This window comes from Rana temporaria, chromosome 2 (assembly GCF_905171775.1).
Source record: "Rana temporaria chromosome 2, aRanTem1.1, whole genome shotgun sequence".
NCBI lineage: Eukaryota > Metazoa > Chordata > Amphibia > Anura > Ranidae > Rana > Rana temporaria.
Window position 1 is genome coordinate 453511384 of NC_053490.1, and position 16897 is coordinate 453528280.

At 42.7% G+C, this 16897-nt stretch overlaps 1 protein-coding gene across 2 annotated transcripts in view; it reads right to left on the minus strand.

The window, feature by feature from the left end:
- Positions 1-16897, minus strand: part of FLOT2 (flotillin 2) — a 72823-nt gene that overhangs the window by 45040 nt on the left and 10886 nt on the right. For both annotated transcript variants that reach the window (XM_040338533.1, XM_040338532.1), the window contains exon 2: positions 4614-4695. In XM_040338533.1, coding sequence (XP_040194467.1) covers positions 4614-4695 — 82 coding nt within the window. The remainder of the gene's footprint in view (positions 1-4613; positions 4696-16897) is intronic.

The following is a 16897-nucleotide window of genomic DNA, read 5'->3' on the forward strand; positions in this document are numbered from 1 at the left end:
AAGAGAAAAACGTGCACCAACCATTCAGAAATGGACCGTTGCATATGGAGACACACAATATAATGTGTTGAGTGTGTAAGTTTTGCTGGGATATACCGGTACTTGACTACAGCAGCCCTTGTATTTAGTCTGGTTGGAATTTATACGATTTACCTAGCAGCTTAAACACTGTAGGCCTATACATGTGCATTAGAAGCAGTCAAAAGGAGTAAAAACCAGACCTCACGCATTTGTCTTGAGGCTCGAAGAGTTTACTCCTTGGGTGAACTTGATCGTTCCACTAATGATTTTTCAAAAACTGTAGGAAAAATCTGTGGAAACCAAAACACTGCCAAATACCAGGAGTGATACAGATTCACCTCAAGAGGAAAGCAAGTAGTGATGGTGTCACATTAGTTTGGACCCTATACACAGCGGGATCTGAGGATTGCCATCTTGGAGCCTAGCAACCCATCCTGCATCGAATATGTCTGGTGCGCAGTAGGAGGCCTCTCAGGTTTCTAGGAATATCCTGTGGCCTATCGTTGTGCGCTATGGCAGAACAACAAACTGTGGTTTACCGAAGAACTACAGGTTAAAAAGGTGTCTACAAGACCTAAATATTTTTTTACCTTAATGCATTCCTTGCAATAAGGTAAAAAATGTTTAGATAAAGTATCGCCCCCTCACCCTCCGATTCTTACCCGAGTTCTCACTCGATCCAGCACCGTTCCTGTCTGCAGCGGCTCTTTCCTCTCACTTTCTGGTCTCACAGGCCGAGCTAAGGCAGCAGGAGCCATTGGCTTCCACTGCTGTAAGTAAAATCCTGTGACAAAGGAGCGAGAGCAGGGCCGAGTCACACTGTGTCTAAGGACACAGGCAGCAGGGCTTGGGATTCAGCCAGCAGGTATTGCACTATAGAAGGCAGTTTCCTATGGTGGAACACTGAGAACAGCAGGAGCAATAGTGAGGGGCCCAAGAAGAGGAGGTTCTGGGCTGCACAGAGGAGGCAAGTTCAACCTGTTTATATGTGTTTACAATTACTTTAAGGGGAGGGGCATTGTAAAGGCTTCTACATAATACTAGCTGTGGCAACCTGAGGTTTCTTCAGAAAGTCAGTCCTCCTACTTCTGGCGACACCAACAGCAGAAAATGTCATTACACTAAGGGCCCTAATAAACTTGCTTCAAACATCGCAAGTGCTGCACCCAGGTGCAGACTTGGAGATCCCCAATTTCCCCTGAAGAAGTTTCAGTTCTAAATTGAATTATTCCTTAACAGGACCTTCCGGCTTGAAAATACATTATGCTAACCCACTTCTAATAGAGCCTCAAGGAGTGCGACAATTGAGGAGTGTGTGCAAAGACGCTACAAAAGATGCCACAAGACTGAAGCTGTAGCATCTGAAAACATGCAAGACATGAAATATGAAGGTAACTCTCCAAGATCAACAGGTATTTGGTATCTTCTCAATCTATAGCAGGCGTTTCCAAAAACCCATGAAGGAAATACAGGACCAGTCCCAGATATAACCTCTTCCAGAAAATGCTAACTGATTAGATTAGGTTATGACAACCATTAGCCTTAATAATGGACTAGAAACAAGTATAACGATTAGAAAGGCCAGAGAGAAAGGGAGAAATTATTCTCTGCCTATTTGTTTCAAGCTCATTACCAAATAGACTGAAGGGAGAGTGTTAGCATGACAGCCAGTCAACTAGTGCATTAGAAGAGCTCAAGAATGCCAGATTTTTTTATGGAAAATGGTATAGAGGAAATAAAGCTGCAACGCAGCCTTAAGCCTCGTACACACGACAAGAAAGCTGCTGGGAGAGCTTTTTATAGTGAAAACCGTGCGTGTGTATGCTTTCTCATCAAGAAAACTGCCGGGAAACCCGACGAGAAAAATAAAGAACCTCTCTATTTTCTCGTCTGGATTCTCGGCAGAGTGTTTCCTGCAGAGAAAACCATTCGTCAGTATGCTTATCTGTCCCCAGGTAAACCCGCGCATGCTCGATGAGACTTCAACACATGCGCGGTAGCATACAAGGCGACGGCATAGAAAGTCACTCCGTTCTTGCCATTCAAAAGAGCGGCCGTCTGTATCCACAGCAAGGTTGCCAGGAATCCCATCAGGAAAACCAAATTTTTTTTCCTGACGGGGATTCCCGGCCGTGTGTACAGGGCTTTAGATATCGTATTTTGGAATGGTGCTACAAAAAGCATCAGACTGTGGTGGGCTACAGTACTTTTATGAATGGCATAAAAAACAATATCCTGGGGTTCTGAAACTAAAATTAAAAGTGGTAGTAAAGGCCAAATATACTAAAATCACAAGAAGTAAAATCAACCAGTGTTAACAGATGCTTCTCTCCCAGCGCACATAGAACTCTCTCTCTCATATGGAGAGAATTAGCACTAATAGCAGCTACTATAAAAAAAAAAAAAAAAATCACACATGTTAAATCTAAGATATAACATTAGCGGCGCTTAATGAATATAATTGACCCCAAGTATCAATATGTTCCAAATGTCCATTGTTTAATTGTAGAACATGAAATAGTCCATCCATGTGGTTCATACACAGCATCAATCCAGTCAGGGTTCCCATCACCACACCCTGTGAGACCTCTCCATTATGGTAATGACCGCGCCAGAAATCTCAGAAAATGCGCCTGTATTACAGTCTGCTCTGCATCATGGGGCATGCTTCCATCTTACACAGGAGATCCCCTGCACCCGGGGATACAATGTCACACTTATACAGCTCCTTCCTCTGTATATGCTCCTTCCTCCCCTCTCAGCTCACTCTTCTGAAGCACAGATTGTAATACAGGCACATTTTTTGAGGATTTCTGAAAAGTTCATTACCATAGGGAGAGGTCTCATGGAGGTGTGGTGAAGGGAACCCTGACTGGATTTATGCTGTGTATGAACCACATGGAGGGACAATTTCATGTTATACAATTGAACTATGGACATTTGAAACATTGATACTTGGGGTCAATTATAGGCATTAGGCTGCTAATGTTACGTCTTGGAATTAACATGCGTGATAAAAAGGCCAACTATAATTATTCTTTAAAATGGTGTTTTTCATTTATTTATTTTGGTCAGGTCACGTGATCAAGCACATGTGTAAGAGCCCTTAATGGTGGCTGTAAATTCCCAGAGTCAAGACATTGCCCACAGGCTTCACTGAACCATCCTTTGTGGGCACTCCCCTCCTCTGAGTAGCAGCTCACTGACACAGGGGAGCTGGAGCTGCTTAAACATGTGACCAGAATAGGAATTGGGGGGGGGGGGGGGGAAACACGATACACATACATACATACAGAGAGAGGAGGGCAGAAGGATTTTGAATCCTTTCTTTGCAGTTTCTCCTTTTCAAAATGTTATCACTCCCTGTTCTGTACAACCAAATAGCCAAGTTGAACATTGTTTTTGTTTTGTTTTGTTTTTTTGTCTAGGGCACTCTTCATAGAATGCTAAATAAAAAAAAAAGCTTTGTTATTGGAGGAAAGGCCAGTCACATGGCCAACAAGTCACATGGCCAACAAGTCACATGGCCAACAAGTCACATGACTCTCCCTCTCCTGGATGGAAACCTACAAATGCGTGCTTGGTATGTTTGTTTATTCAGCACCTCAAAAACCGTATTTACTTTAAAGCGGCGTTCCACCCAAATGTGGAACTTCTGCTTTAAAGGCCTCCTGACATGCCACATACCTAGTTCTGACAGGTACCCAGCTCCCACTTCTGCTCATGGAGCGGCACCGAGCAGAAGTTTTCCCCTTTCTGCAATTTTCTGGGACACGTCACAGGTCCCTGAAGATTGCCAGGCCATTTAGAACGTGCAGCCAGACTCGCGCATGCGCACCTAGCTGTGAAGCCGCAAGCTTTCGCAGCCGGGTTGCCCACACTTGCAATGCTGGCGCTGCAGAGAGAAGCGAGGCTTTGGTGGCCGCATTGCTGGACCCTGAGACAGGCAAGTGTCCGTTTATTAAAACTCAGCAGCTTTTTGTAGCTGCTGACTTTTAATAAACACAGAAATGGGTGGAACTCTGCTTTAAGCTGTGCCAATTTAAGAATTTATGCAATACGACTGTTGACTGGAGAGTGTACCATGCCAATATCACTATGTCAAGACAAGGCAAACGTTAACACCCAAGCTTCTGCTGAACATCTTTTCCTACAATGTTTAACTGGCGATGCTCTTCAACAACTTAAGTCAATGTCTGTCCCATCTGAAAGCTTGACAAAGAATCTGTTGTAAAGGCATCAGATATTTTTTAAACAAATGATTGAATGGGTGCCTAAGTTTTGCCTTGTCTTTAAATTTTCACAATAACATATTTTCTATCATGAGACAACCAAGTACATGCAATGTAATATTTGGCATAATTAATTTAAAGGTGCAAACTTTACTGATAAGGGGTTACAAAATAATGCAATAAATTGTAAATTTGACTCAATTCATATTCTGGATATCAATGCAGTTGCACGGAAGTCTGCACCTTTAAAATAAATGAAAATGGCAAAATAGAGTAACATGCAACAAACTCGGCACAGCAATAACTGCCCTGGTTCCGCAGACACTGCAGTTTTTGCTGACTTAAATCTAAGTTACGCACCTCTGAGTATCGGCGATACACCACCAAGCCCAGGCCCATCCTCCGTAAACATACTGTTTAGTATCGGAGCCACAGCAGCCACCTAAAACAGAAGAAAGAATACAGTCAGAAATGTACGTGGATCACACCAAGTAAGAAACCATGGCATTATATGTCTAAAGAAAGCTCACTTGCACCACATGCAGGTCTAGACTGTTACTGGTTTAATTTTGCAGTTCATACAACAGGAAGAATCCAGTAACCAAAGTAAACCATTCACAAATCTAGACTATTCAAATTTAACATGTGATGAAAAAAGGCAAAAGTTAGTTAACTTCAGTAAATATTATATGTAAAAACAATTTATAGGCAGTTGAAATTATATATAAAAAAATAAAAAAAAACATTGTCAAGCTAAACAGTCAAGCTCAACATTACTTATTAAAACAATTGCCTTTCAAGGTGTGTGCAGAGAAGACTTTGGCCCCGTCACACTTATGCGACTTGGAACTGCAACGTCGCATGACAAGTCGTACTCCCATGATTTTTAATGAGTACAATTTATATATGTGCAACTTCAAGTCACAGCAACTGCAAAGTAGTCCCTACACTACTTTGGTCCGACTTTAAGGCCACTTGAGGTCCCTACTAACCAGCAACATGGCCGCCTCCATGGCGGCAAGAACTTTTTTACTGCCAAGCCGTTCGTTTTATCAAAACAGCCAAGTCGTTTACGCTGCCGGTGTTCATTGAAAAGACGCAAGTTGTCAAAATCTGCAATTACTACTACTGGAAAGAAACCGCAAGTGACGCAATTGGTGATTTTGACGAGCTGGCTTTTGACAGATTAGGGGCATATGTAGTAAAGGGGAGCACAACTTCAACCCTTTTAGTGGTATTCCTGTTAAGATGGATAACTGGTGCCTCTGTGTTAACAGACCAGCAATTTACAGATTTCCTCTCAAAAGTTCCAACACACTCAGGAGGGACCCCAGACCTTTCATTGTGTTTCCAGTCTGCACAGAGGTGGGACTCAAATATTAGGTGAAGCAGAATGGTCTTATGGAGCTCTTAGGCCGGGTACTAACGAGCAAATATGTACGATGAAACCGGTCCGTCGGACCATTTTCACCGTACATGTCTGCCAGAGGGCTTCTGTACGATGGCTGTACTAACCATCGTACAGAAGTCCGCGCGTAAACAATACGCGGGGCGTGTCCGCGTCTTTGCCACGGCAATGACGCGGCGACGTGGGCGGGCCTGCCATTTAAAGGCTTCCACGATGCGGAGTAATGCTGGCCATACACTATATGAAAAATTGGCCGAAATTTGGTCGTTCATACAGTTTGTTCGTTTTTCGAACAGTTAATGGGCACAAAATCCATAATCGTTGGGACGTTTAACCGAAAAAACAAAGGACAAAATTTGGAAATTTTCTGCCAAACGAACAATAAATCGGAAGGTTAATGCGTTTCCCGTCCAAACTTTCTGCACTAGGTATACGTAAAAAAAAAAAAAAAAAAAAAAAAAAAAAGAAATTTTTTTTTCATGTCCACTGAACGATTTATCGTTCATTACATGATGGCAATATAGTTTGCGCTCACAGCCAAACGTTCGTTTTTCGAAAGTTTGTTCGGACGATTTTTCGTAGAGTGTATGGCCAGCATTACTAAAACTGCAGTCAACGCATGTGGCACTAGGCCCAGTTTGATTCATGAGCTCCATAGCTAGACTCTGCAGGGGATCTGGAGCATGCTTACAGCCACTGCAGGCAAAGTGTCCCAGGAGCTGAGTAGAAACAGTTAGGAAGTCTAGCGTAGACACTCCCTATGAACAGGGGGAGGCCTCGGCATCACAAGATGGAGCTGAAAAAAAATTCTGATAATGACTAACAATAGGGGGTCCAAGGTTCTGGAGTTCACTACAACGCAGGCTGGTTGTACCCAAGCGATCAACTTGGTAATTCACGGTACACGCTACCCATACACTGGTCGAATCTCGGCCGATTCCTGCTGAACCGGACCATCTATGGCCGACCTTGGTCTAGTCTACAAAAATGTTGTGGGTTCTGATACCATGGTCCACAACAGAGGATGTGGGAGCATAGTGCATTTTTGGCAGATCCACTTTAACCTTTTCACTGCCTTAGATATTACAGCTCTGGGATGTTGCAAGTTTGGTTTACCTTTTTAAGCCTGGCTTATAAGTGGTTGTCCCTCCCTCCCTCATCCCCTTCCCAAATTCCAGGTTCAGAGCCATCTGTGCTTAATCGGCTTCAAAGGACTGCAGACATGATGTAGGGGCCCAATAGACCCTTATACTCTAAAAGTAGAAAAAAAAAAAAAAGTGCATAAATTTTATATATATATTTTCTTTTTTAAATTAGATAGAGATATAGATTAGGGCTGCAACTAACGATTATTTTATTAAAATCGATTAGTTGGCCGATTGTTTCGATCAAATTATCGGTTATATCGGTTATAAACCTTAAAAAATGCAAATCGCAATTTGTTGTTGGGCAGATTAGAAAACACAAATTGCCACAAAAATGTTTTTCTGCAGCTTCTCCATTGAAGTATATTGAACCAAAAAAAACAAAAAATAGCACAGTTTTGCGTTAAAAAAAATAAAAATAAAAGTCCTTGCCCTTTCCAAATACACAGCAGCTGAAAAAAAATCATGGATGTGAAACCCCGTAAATGAATGTAGTGTGTTTTTGCAAAAAGCTCACAGGTATGAAGCCAGGCCTGAGATGTTTAGTAACATAATGGAGTTAAAAAAAACGAAAAATTTGTACAAAAAGAGCAAATAATCGCTACTGTAAGGGGTTCATTTTTTACTGTGGGACAGTGAAAGTAATATTTACAGTAGAGATTTATAAAGGGCTAATTTTTTTAACCCCATTATGTTACCGGCCGATTAATCCATTATGAAAATGGTAATCAATTAATTTCATATTCGATTAATCGATTAGTTGTGTCGGCCCTAATATAGATATATAGATCTCTCTCTATCTTTATATCGGTTACTCATTAAAGTTTTCGTGTTCGATTAACAGATTTTTTTTTTAAATCGATTAATCGACTAATTTCGTTTAATTATAAACGCACATACATTTTTCGGATCACCACCATATATAGTCTCCACTATAATATTCACAATCACCCCCACTGTATAGGAAGATTAGTGCTTGCTTAGTCTTACCAGAGAAGCCGGCCGAACACAAGCAGTTGAGGCCGGGTGATGACGCCAGCGCGCCGCTCTAGGCTCACCTAGGGCGCCGCCGGGTGGACCAAGATGGCCGCCGCTCTGGGAGCCAAGCCGAGGCAGCAGCGGAGCTCCCCGGATCACGTGGTGTGCCGATCCGCATAAGGTGACCCGCTCAGATAATTTACGATCAAATGAAACAGTACCGATCAAAATTTTTTTACGATTAATCGAGGAATCTCTCTCTCCCTCTCTCTCTCGTTTTAAACTGTCACCTTTGGACAATTTTGGCAACTGTAGTTTTGGGCAGTCTCACAGGTACGCACAATTTTTGAAGCTTTTAATATTTGGTATCCATTTACCTGACAACCTCAATTTTTAGAACTTACAAAAAAATAAAAAATTATGTGTTTGTGTGTACTAAAATAAAATTAATGTTTTTTTACTGAACACTGTAGCAAACTGTAGAAAAATTGTATTCTACACTATGCGTTCAGAAAACATGTTTTGGTTTTTAAATGCTTTTTGTGTATTTGTAGTCAAACATGGGTATGGACATAATGGCTCTGGCCGTAGGAGAGTTAAAGGAAGGAAACCTAGAAAGAGCGGGATGTATTGCAATGTACTGCATATTTTATTTTGCACTTTCATACACTTAGTCACATAAAACATTGCATAATTTCCCTACAATGCTGGCAGAAGTATGACCCCCGGCTGGGAATTTCTAAACACATGACATGACCTCGCTGTGCTACAATTCTGACATTAGTCAGAGCAAAGAGAAAATTAAAAAGCATATAAAGTAGCTTATTGCTGCCAGAACAAAATATAAAAGGGAAATCAGAAAATTTTTAAAGTTTTTAATGTCTATAAAGTTGCCTATTTTGTATACTTTAGTGCCATGAATAAAAAAAAAAAAAAACACACACACACACACACACACACACACACACACACACACACACATATATATTTCCTCTTTAAAAGAAAAATATAAATATAGCTCAGTACTAATTTCATGCTTTCTGGCAGACGGTGTCAATAGACTGGGATAAAATCTGCGCGGGGCATTAAAGCGTGTTACGTTACACACAGCCTAAAAAGCAGCGGATTTCCTTTGAATATGCTGCCAATACCCCTATTTTAGGAAGGCAATGTGTTGCCTTAGTGTGTTGAGGGGCATGTATGGGGTGGTACTTCTCATTACTGTAGTAGTCTGAGATCAGCATTAAACAGAACCAACTCTGCGCGCAGAAGGATTGTATATCCCCCCTCCGACCCACACAGGTCTCGTTTTAGCACAGCACCTCATTAGACTTGCTTAGAGCTCCACTGTAAGGGCTTGTTATACAATATTCATATGTAATATTTACAATTTTTTTTTTTTTTAACTATTTAAAGTGGCAGTCTAGCTAGAACTAACCAAGCTTAAAGAACTGCTCTCTCCCACCTAACTTCTTTACCAATAACCCTGTTGAAGGAAGAGGTCTACAGTTACACATTTTCAGAGCTCTCTGGTCCAATCACATGATCTCCCCAGTGTCTGGCTTTATGGGGAGAGAAGGGAGTACCAACAATGGATGGAATGCCTGGGTGGTGACGTCACCCATAGGTATTATGGAGCATCTGTTGGTTGGCTGGCCCTCCTCTCTCCTGAAGTCAGCCGCTGGGAGCCGGTCACATGATCGGACTGAACCGGCGCACACCAGGAATAAGTATAAGCTTCTTTCTTCTACAAGGTACTTTGTATAGGAGTTAGAAGGTGGTCAATAGTTTTAAGCTTGGTTAGTTCTAGGCTGGACTTCCACTTTAAAGTGATAATAAACCCTTACATAATCCCATTGCTGGCCTCAGGTAATGAAGCAAATCCTCCTACAAAATCTGTACCTTTTTATCTGCAGCTCCAGAGGCAAGGTAATCAAAATAAAAGGGTAGTTTTCAGCTTGCAGGAGGTAAGGATGTGACCTCACAAACTGCACAGCATGCAGCCAAGTGTAATCTGAGACCCAAGTGGAGGGAATTGACTCACCTCTACCCAGTTTCATAGGCATTGGTGTGCGCAGCCTATAGCATTAGGGTGTGCACCCCAAGAGCACAAATGCACATGGGTGTATATCAGCAGAGCAGTGGATGGTGTCAGTAGAGCAAGATTAGTGTCAGAAGGCCAGTTTATTTTTAGAATTACTTATTTTATTTTTTTTAATAAAAAATAATTTAGAAAACCTTGTTATGTGGCTTTGGTGAAATATCTAAACGTACCCGTGATGGCTCACTCTTGGGAAATAGAAAGAAACTGGAGGACAGAGATTCTCCAGTCCCTTTCTCTGCAGTAAATAGTTTACCATGCTTAAGAATGAAGACAGCCCCTTTTCCCATTCCTGAGAGGAGAGAAGCTGGCAGCACAATGGGGGGGAACCTGCACACCCTGCGCGCACGCCTATGTTCATAAGAAACATGCGTAGCTGAGGCTATCAATCACCTGTTATGTGCTGAAGCAGGGTGGGGCATTCCTAAGAATTTACTGGTGTCTAAAAAAAAAAAAAAGCCAGGGTGACTTCTGCAGATAGCATAGGAAAGAAATAGACAGGAACCATGCAAGGTGCTATGGACTGAGCCAAGTACACACAATACTTGTTTATTTTAAGGATTAACAACCACTTTAAATTAATACAATACATATACCACAAGTTATAGCTGAACTTTAGAGTAGCAGCTAAGTGTACTGTTGAAACAAAACTTTTCAAGCGAAAGTAAACCACGGCATTAAAGAGAAAAATAAAATAAAAAATCCCCTGCAAGGCAATTACATAATGTGCATTGCATACCAGCATGTTATGAAATAAATACTTACCTTAGAACAAAGCCCTCCAGCAGTGCGCCATCGATAAGGCTTCCATCTTCACCCGTTCTGCCTTCCATGTTTGTGGGCTCCGGCAGCTCGAATGGCCGAGCTGCAATGACATCACTCCTGCGGCACAGCGCTCTGCAGGAACAGCGCGGGCATGCCGTTCCTTTAGAGCGCATGTGGCGGTGACCTCACCGGCTGCTGCTCGCTAGAATATTTCATAAACTTTGCACATTTAAGGGATATTGATTATACCTACAGGTAAGCTATATTCCAAGCTTACCTATAGGTAAAAATCAAAGTTTGTTTACTACCACTTTCAGCTTTTGTATCTTTCATATACACCCCAGCTGTACATGCACACACAGCCATATTTACTGGCTTCATTTCAGTCTGTATCCCTCTTACTAATTAAAGCGGTGGTTCACCCTCCATAACAACATTTTAGCATAAAATTAGGCATAGTAGCGCGAGCTACAGTATTCCTGTATTTATTTTTTTAGCCCCGTACTCACTGTGCACTCGTATATTGAAGATTCCGACTCCCCGCGGGGAATGGGCGTTCCTATCCAGAGGGAAGGTGATTGGCGGCCGGCTCTGGCACGTCACGCTCCCTGAAGACAGCCGGAGTAGGTCTCGGCTCTTTGCGGCGCTATACGGCGCCTGCGCACAGACTATGCGCAGGCGCCGTGAAGAGCCAAGTCCTATTTTGGCTATTTCGGGAGAAGCGTGACGTGCCAGAGCCGGCCGTCAATCACCTTCCTGGATAGGAACGCCCATTCCCCACGGGGAGTCGGAATCTTCTATATAGGATTGCACAGTGAGTACGGGGCTAAAAAAATAAATACAGGCATACTGTAGCTCGCGCTACTATGCCTAATTTTATGCTAGAGGAAAAAAAAATTTTTTTTTTTTTATAGGGTGAACCCCCTCTTTAATGCAGCTTACATGGGTGCTCTAACTGTGGCCCTCCAGCTGATGTGAAACTACAATTCCCATCATGCCTCTGCCTTTGGGAGTCAAGCTTGAAACTGTCAGCAGCTTGCAATGCCTCATGGGACTTGTAGTTTCGCAACAGCTGGAGGGCCACAGGTTGAGCACCCATGCCAGAAGAATTGTGCTTCACCCACTTTCAACACCATTCTGCTAAAACTATCAAAGTCAATGTACAAATGACGGGACACACACTATAGTTTGCAGTCTGACAGGTTATACAGCTCGAAGCAAACATACACCTGCTGCGGAGGAATGTGTTCACGTAGTGATGTTCCCAGGGGCGGACTGACAACTCATGGGGCCCCACAGTATACACACACACACACACACACACACACACACACACACACACACACACACACACACACACACACACAGAGAAGGTACTGGAGAGGCGGGGCAGCTATAATCTTGGGACCCTGATGGGGCCCCCTAGTGGCATGGGGCCCTCGGGCAGTGCCCGAGGGCCCAAATGGTCAGTCCGCCCCTGGATGTTCCCAATCATCTACAGCTCACCTGTATTCTTTGTACAGTGAATGCTCAACGACAAAAATTCAAAAGGAAATGGTTTGTGAAATTCAGTGAACAGGTAGAACCATTTCCTTTCAGAATTATGTAGGTCACAAACCACCTACTGAATACTTAAGACAACTAAAAAACAAAAAAAAAAGTTTTCTTCCCACTCACATTTTCCTGTAGAACATACTCTTAAGAATGTCACTTGTACCGGCTACTGATGGGGGGGGGGGGGGGGGGGGGGGGGTTTAGCCATGATTATGGTGATGTGAATGAAGCAGACTATCATAAGGTTCACCACTCACCATACAATATCTGTACAATAGAGATTTACCCAAACCCAAACAATGCAATAGGAGGACCTGCATAAAGCAGCTCATAGATTATGCAATTTTCTTTCCTACCAAAACTGGTAGAAGGAAAGAAAATTACTTGATTTTCCCATCACAGTCAGCGGTCACTATTGCCTATTGCTTTTCCTGCCAGCAGAACACAATTATCACTGCTGGTGGCTATAGCCGCTGGCAGCGATTGCATGCAAAAAAAGAAGAAAAAGACTGGTTGTACTGAAGTTGGTCGATATACAATGTGGTCATCGTACCAAAAAGTTCAGAGACCTCCTGCTCTACAGCATAAAAAAGGTACAGCCAAACTGAGGATGTCCAGATGGTTTTGCAATTTAAACATTTGGTCAGTTATTACAACACCACAACCCACAAATGCATAGAAGGAAACAATCAATACATTGGTGCAGATGTTTTCTTACAAAGTCTCCTTGTGGCTTGCTTTCTTTACAGTCATTATGCAGATTGCAGACTTTAACCAAAAAAATACGGTATGTGAAATACCTCTGATAGAAAATCATTTACCAACAGTTTTGAAATGGTTAAATAACGGGTCTTAGACCACATTAGAGGAAATCCCTGTCCCGTATGCTTCCTTAACACAACTGTAGTGAAGGGAACATACATTGAGAAGTCTTTCTTCATATGCTACAACCATTTTTGTTTCTTCCTCCCAACAGTTTTGCATAGAGTTCTACTTTAAAGTGTCATTAACGTAAAATCACGTAGCTGCAGGCAACACACAAATACAATTTTTTAGAACCAACGGTCATTTTTTTTGTGAGAACTCAGCTGTTATTACAAGCAACGGGAGGGGACGTTTCCACAGCTCAAGTGAATATAATCACATGTAGTAAATTACACTCCCCTCCCTCCTCTAAGTCCTCAATTTGATAAAAGCTATGGGGGCTGTATATACACAATTGCGATTGATGGTGGCTTCACCTCCCTGTTAGTCCCAGCACATACACAGGCTGGAAGGGCATGACACAGCCTATCATTGGCAGAACCTCTTCCAGATTTATATAGCGTGAATAAAGTAAAAAACATTGGCCCGGATTCAGAGAGCAATTGCGCCTGCGTAACCATAGTTATGCAGCGCAATTGCTTACTTGCCCGGGCGTAACGAGTGTTCTGTATTCAGAAAGCTTGTTACGCCGACTGCAGCCTAAGATATGCGTGGCATAAGGGTCTTATGCCCGCATATCTTAGGCTGCATTCTTGCGATGGCCGCTAGGGGGCGTTCCCGTAGTGGTCAGCGTATAGTATGCAAATTGCATACTAACACCGATTCACAATGTTACGCGAGCCCTGCATACGCAGTTTGCGTACGGCGTTTTTTTTTTGCGCAAGGCTGCCCCTTCTATAGCAGGGGCAGCCAATGCTAAAGTATACCCGTCGTTCCGGCGTCGCGAAAATTGGAAATTTACGTCGTTTGCGTAAGTGAATCGTGAATGGCGCTGGACGCCATTCACGTTCACTTTGAAGCAAATGACGTCCTTGCAACGTCATTTACCGCAATGCACTTCGGGAAAGTTTCCCGACGGAGCATGCGCACTACGCTCGCGCGGGAACGTGCCTAATTTAAATGATTCCCGCCCCCTACGGGATCATTTAAATTGTGCGCGCTTACGCCGGGCATTTTGCCGGAGCGCCCTCGCAATTTACGGAGCTACTGCTCCGTGAATCGAGGATATCGCTGAAAATTTGCGGGGGCGCAGGACAAAAACGGTGCCCTGCGCCTACGTAAAAAATGCGCATATCTTACTGAATCTACCCCACAATGTCAGTCAACTTAAACACCTACCCCATGTTATTTCAAAATATAAAAAATTCTTTGAAATATAGGATTTATATGAAGCTTTAAAACACTTTATTGCTATTTATATTCTCTATTCTGAAAGCCTTTATGTCATGTGACCAGCAGAGCACCAAATACTGCCCAGACACAGATTCATACATTAGCAGAGTCTTCTTATACAATTAATCGAAATTAGTTGATTAAATAGATAAAAATAAAAAATAAATCAATAACAGCCCTAGTTTTTTTATATTAAATTAAATACCGCGGCATGATCTTTATGCAAAAAATGTTGTGTTTAGTATCACCAAGTACTACAAAATCTAGAGATTCTATGCATGGTCTAGCCAGGTACACAGACCAAATATCAATCTGTGTTCAACAGAAGTAGAAAGTTAGACCAGCTTCTGCTGAACAGGGGAGGAGTCCCCACTTTTTTACACATTTGAACTTGGTGACCAAGTGGGACAGCCATGTAGCACTTTTTACAGAGGATGACTCTATATGAGGCCAACTCCCAGTGTCACATTGTTAGAGTCACCTGAACGAACTTCTATTTATTTTGAGATAAGTCAGAAGCAACATTAAAGCGTTTGTTAACCCCAAAAAAGAAAAAAAAAAAAGTTAGAGAGATATATACTGCTCATTTAAAGCATGTTGCAAGACAGTGCTTGTCCTGTGTCATTTGGCCTCTTATAACACCTAAAAAACCTGGCTGATCCTGCCAATTTCTCCTCACCCCTTGGTCAGTTTACGTGCCTCTCATAAGCAGCCTGCCATCTGCTCTCCTCTCTGCTCCTGTGCCCTCCTGCTGATCCAATAACACTAACCCAGGGTTCGACAAACCCCAGGCGACAGGTCGCAATTGCGACTAAAATTAGCGACCTGGGGCGGCACAGCTGGGGTATCCTGTGTCTCCGTGCGCCCCCACCTCCCTCCGCGCGATCTCGTTGGGCCGCGCCAGCCGGTAATTGCGGCTTTCTGCTTCCTTCTGTGTGGTATGCCAAGACAACCAGCAATGCTAACGGAGCTTCCCCTGTCTGTTTTTACTGCCATCTCCTTCCCGCTAATAAGAACCCCCAAACATTATAATATATATATATATATATATATATATATATATTTTTTTAGTCTAACACCCTAGAGAATAAATGGCGGTCGTTGCAATACTTTGTCACACTGTATTTGCGCAGCAGTCTTAAAAATCGCACTTTTTGGGAAAAAAAAAAAAAAATACACTTACCAGTAAAGTTAGCCCAATTTTTTTTTTTTTTTTTTTATACAGTGAAAGATAATGTTACGCTGAGTAAATCGATACCCAACATGTCACGCTTCAAAATTGCGTCCGCTCATGGAATGGCGACAAACTTTTACCCTTTAAAATCTACATAGGCGACGTTTAATTTTTTTTTACAGGTTGCATGTTTTGAGATACAGAGGAGGTCTAGGGCTAGAATTATTGCTCTCGCTCTACCAATCGCGGCGATACCTCACGTGTGGTTTGAACACCGCTTTCATATGCGGGCGCTACTCGTGTATGCGTTCGCTTCTGCGCGCAAGCTCGGCGGGACAGGGCACGTTCCTGGCTCCTAACTTTTTTAGCTGGTTCATAGATGCCAAGCAAAATTTGTCAAGCCCTGCACCAACCTATATAAACCATCAGCGCTGCCTCCTATTGCAGTGCCCCCCTCTGTGAATGATTAATATAAATGTTGTAAATACCTAATCTAAGAGCCGAGATTGTAATCTCAGCCCCGCCCGCTGCATCTCAGAGGAGAAAAAGGAAAGCTGGCCAGTCATGTGATCGCAATCTCGGAAGTGAAATTGGGTATTTTAAGCATTTCTTTTTATAAATCACACAGAGGGGGATACTACAATAGAGGCAGTGCTGATGGTGTATACAAAAGTTAGAGTGGCTTAACCACTTTAACTGCCTAGAGGCAGATCTCCCAGCATACACTGAATAATGCATGTCAGGTGACAAAAAAGTTCATCAGGTGCATTCATGTGTACATATAAAAATAGGGGGAGATGCGGCGCTCTCTAAAATAAATAATCTTGTGCATCTACTAGTATAAATCAGGGCTCGACAAATCCCGGGTGCCAGGTCGCCATGGCGACTAGAAATGGTGTCCTGGCGACTTGGCTTGGAAGGTGGTGACCCGTTGGTATTTCAAGTTATTACCACCAGAAAAGTAATTTTTTTTTTTTTTTTTTTTTCAAAATGGTCTGTAATTTTTAGTTAAAAAAAAAACCAGAGGTGATCTAATACAACCAAAAGAGAGATTGATTTGTGGAAACAAAAAAGGACATAAATGTTGTTATTTGGGTACAGTGTGGCACAACCACGCAATTGTCAGGTAAAGGAATGCAATGCCGGGGAGGGGGGGTTCCTCGGCTAAAGGCCTGGCAGCTGCCGGACCTTGCCAGAAAGAAGTCTCCCACCCGGAAGACACGCCGAGGCAAGATGACATCTCCCTCGGCATGTACCAGGCAAGTTCCCCATGCCTCGTTCCAAGGCAAGTATTTCATAATGAGCTAGTAGGTTGTGCATACTAGCTCATTATGCCTTTTGCCTTTCAGGTATGTAAAAAAA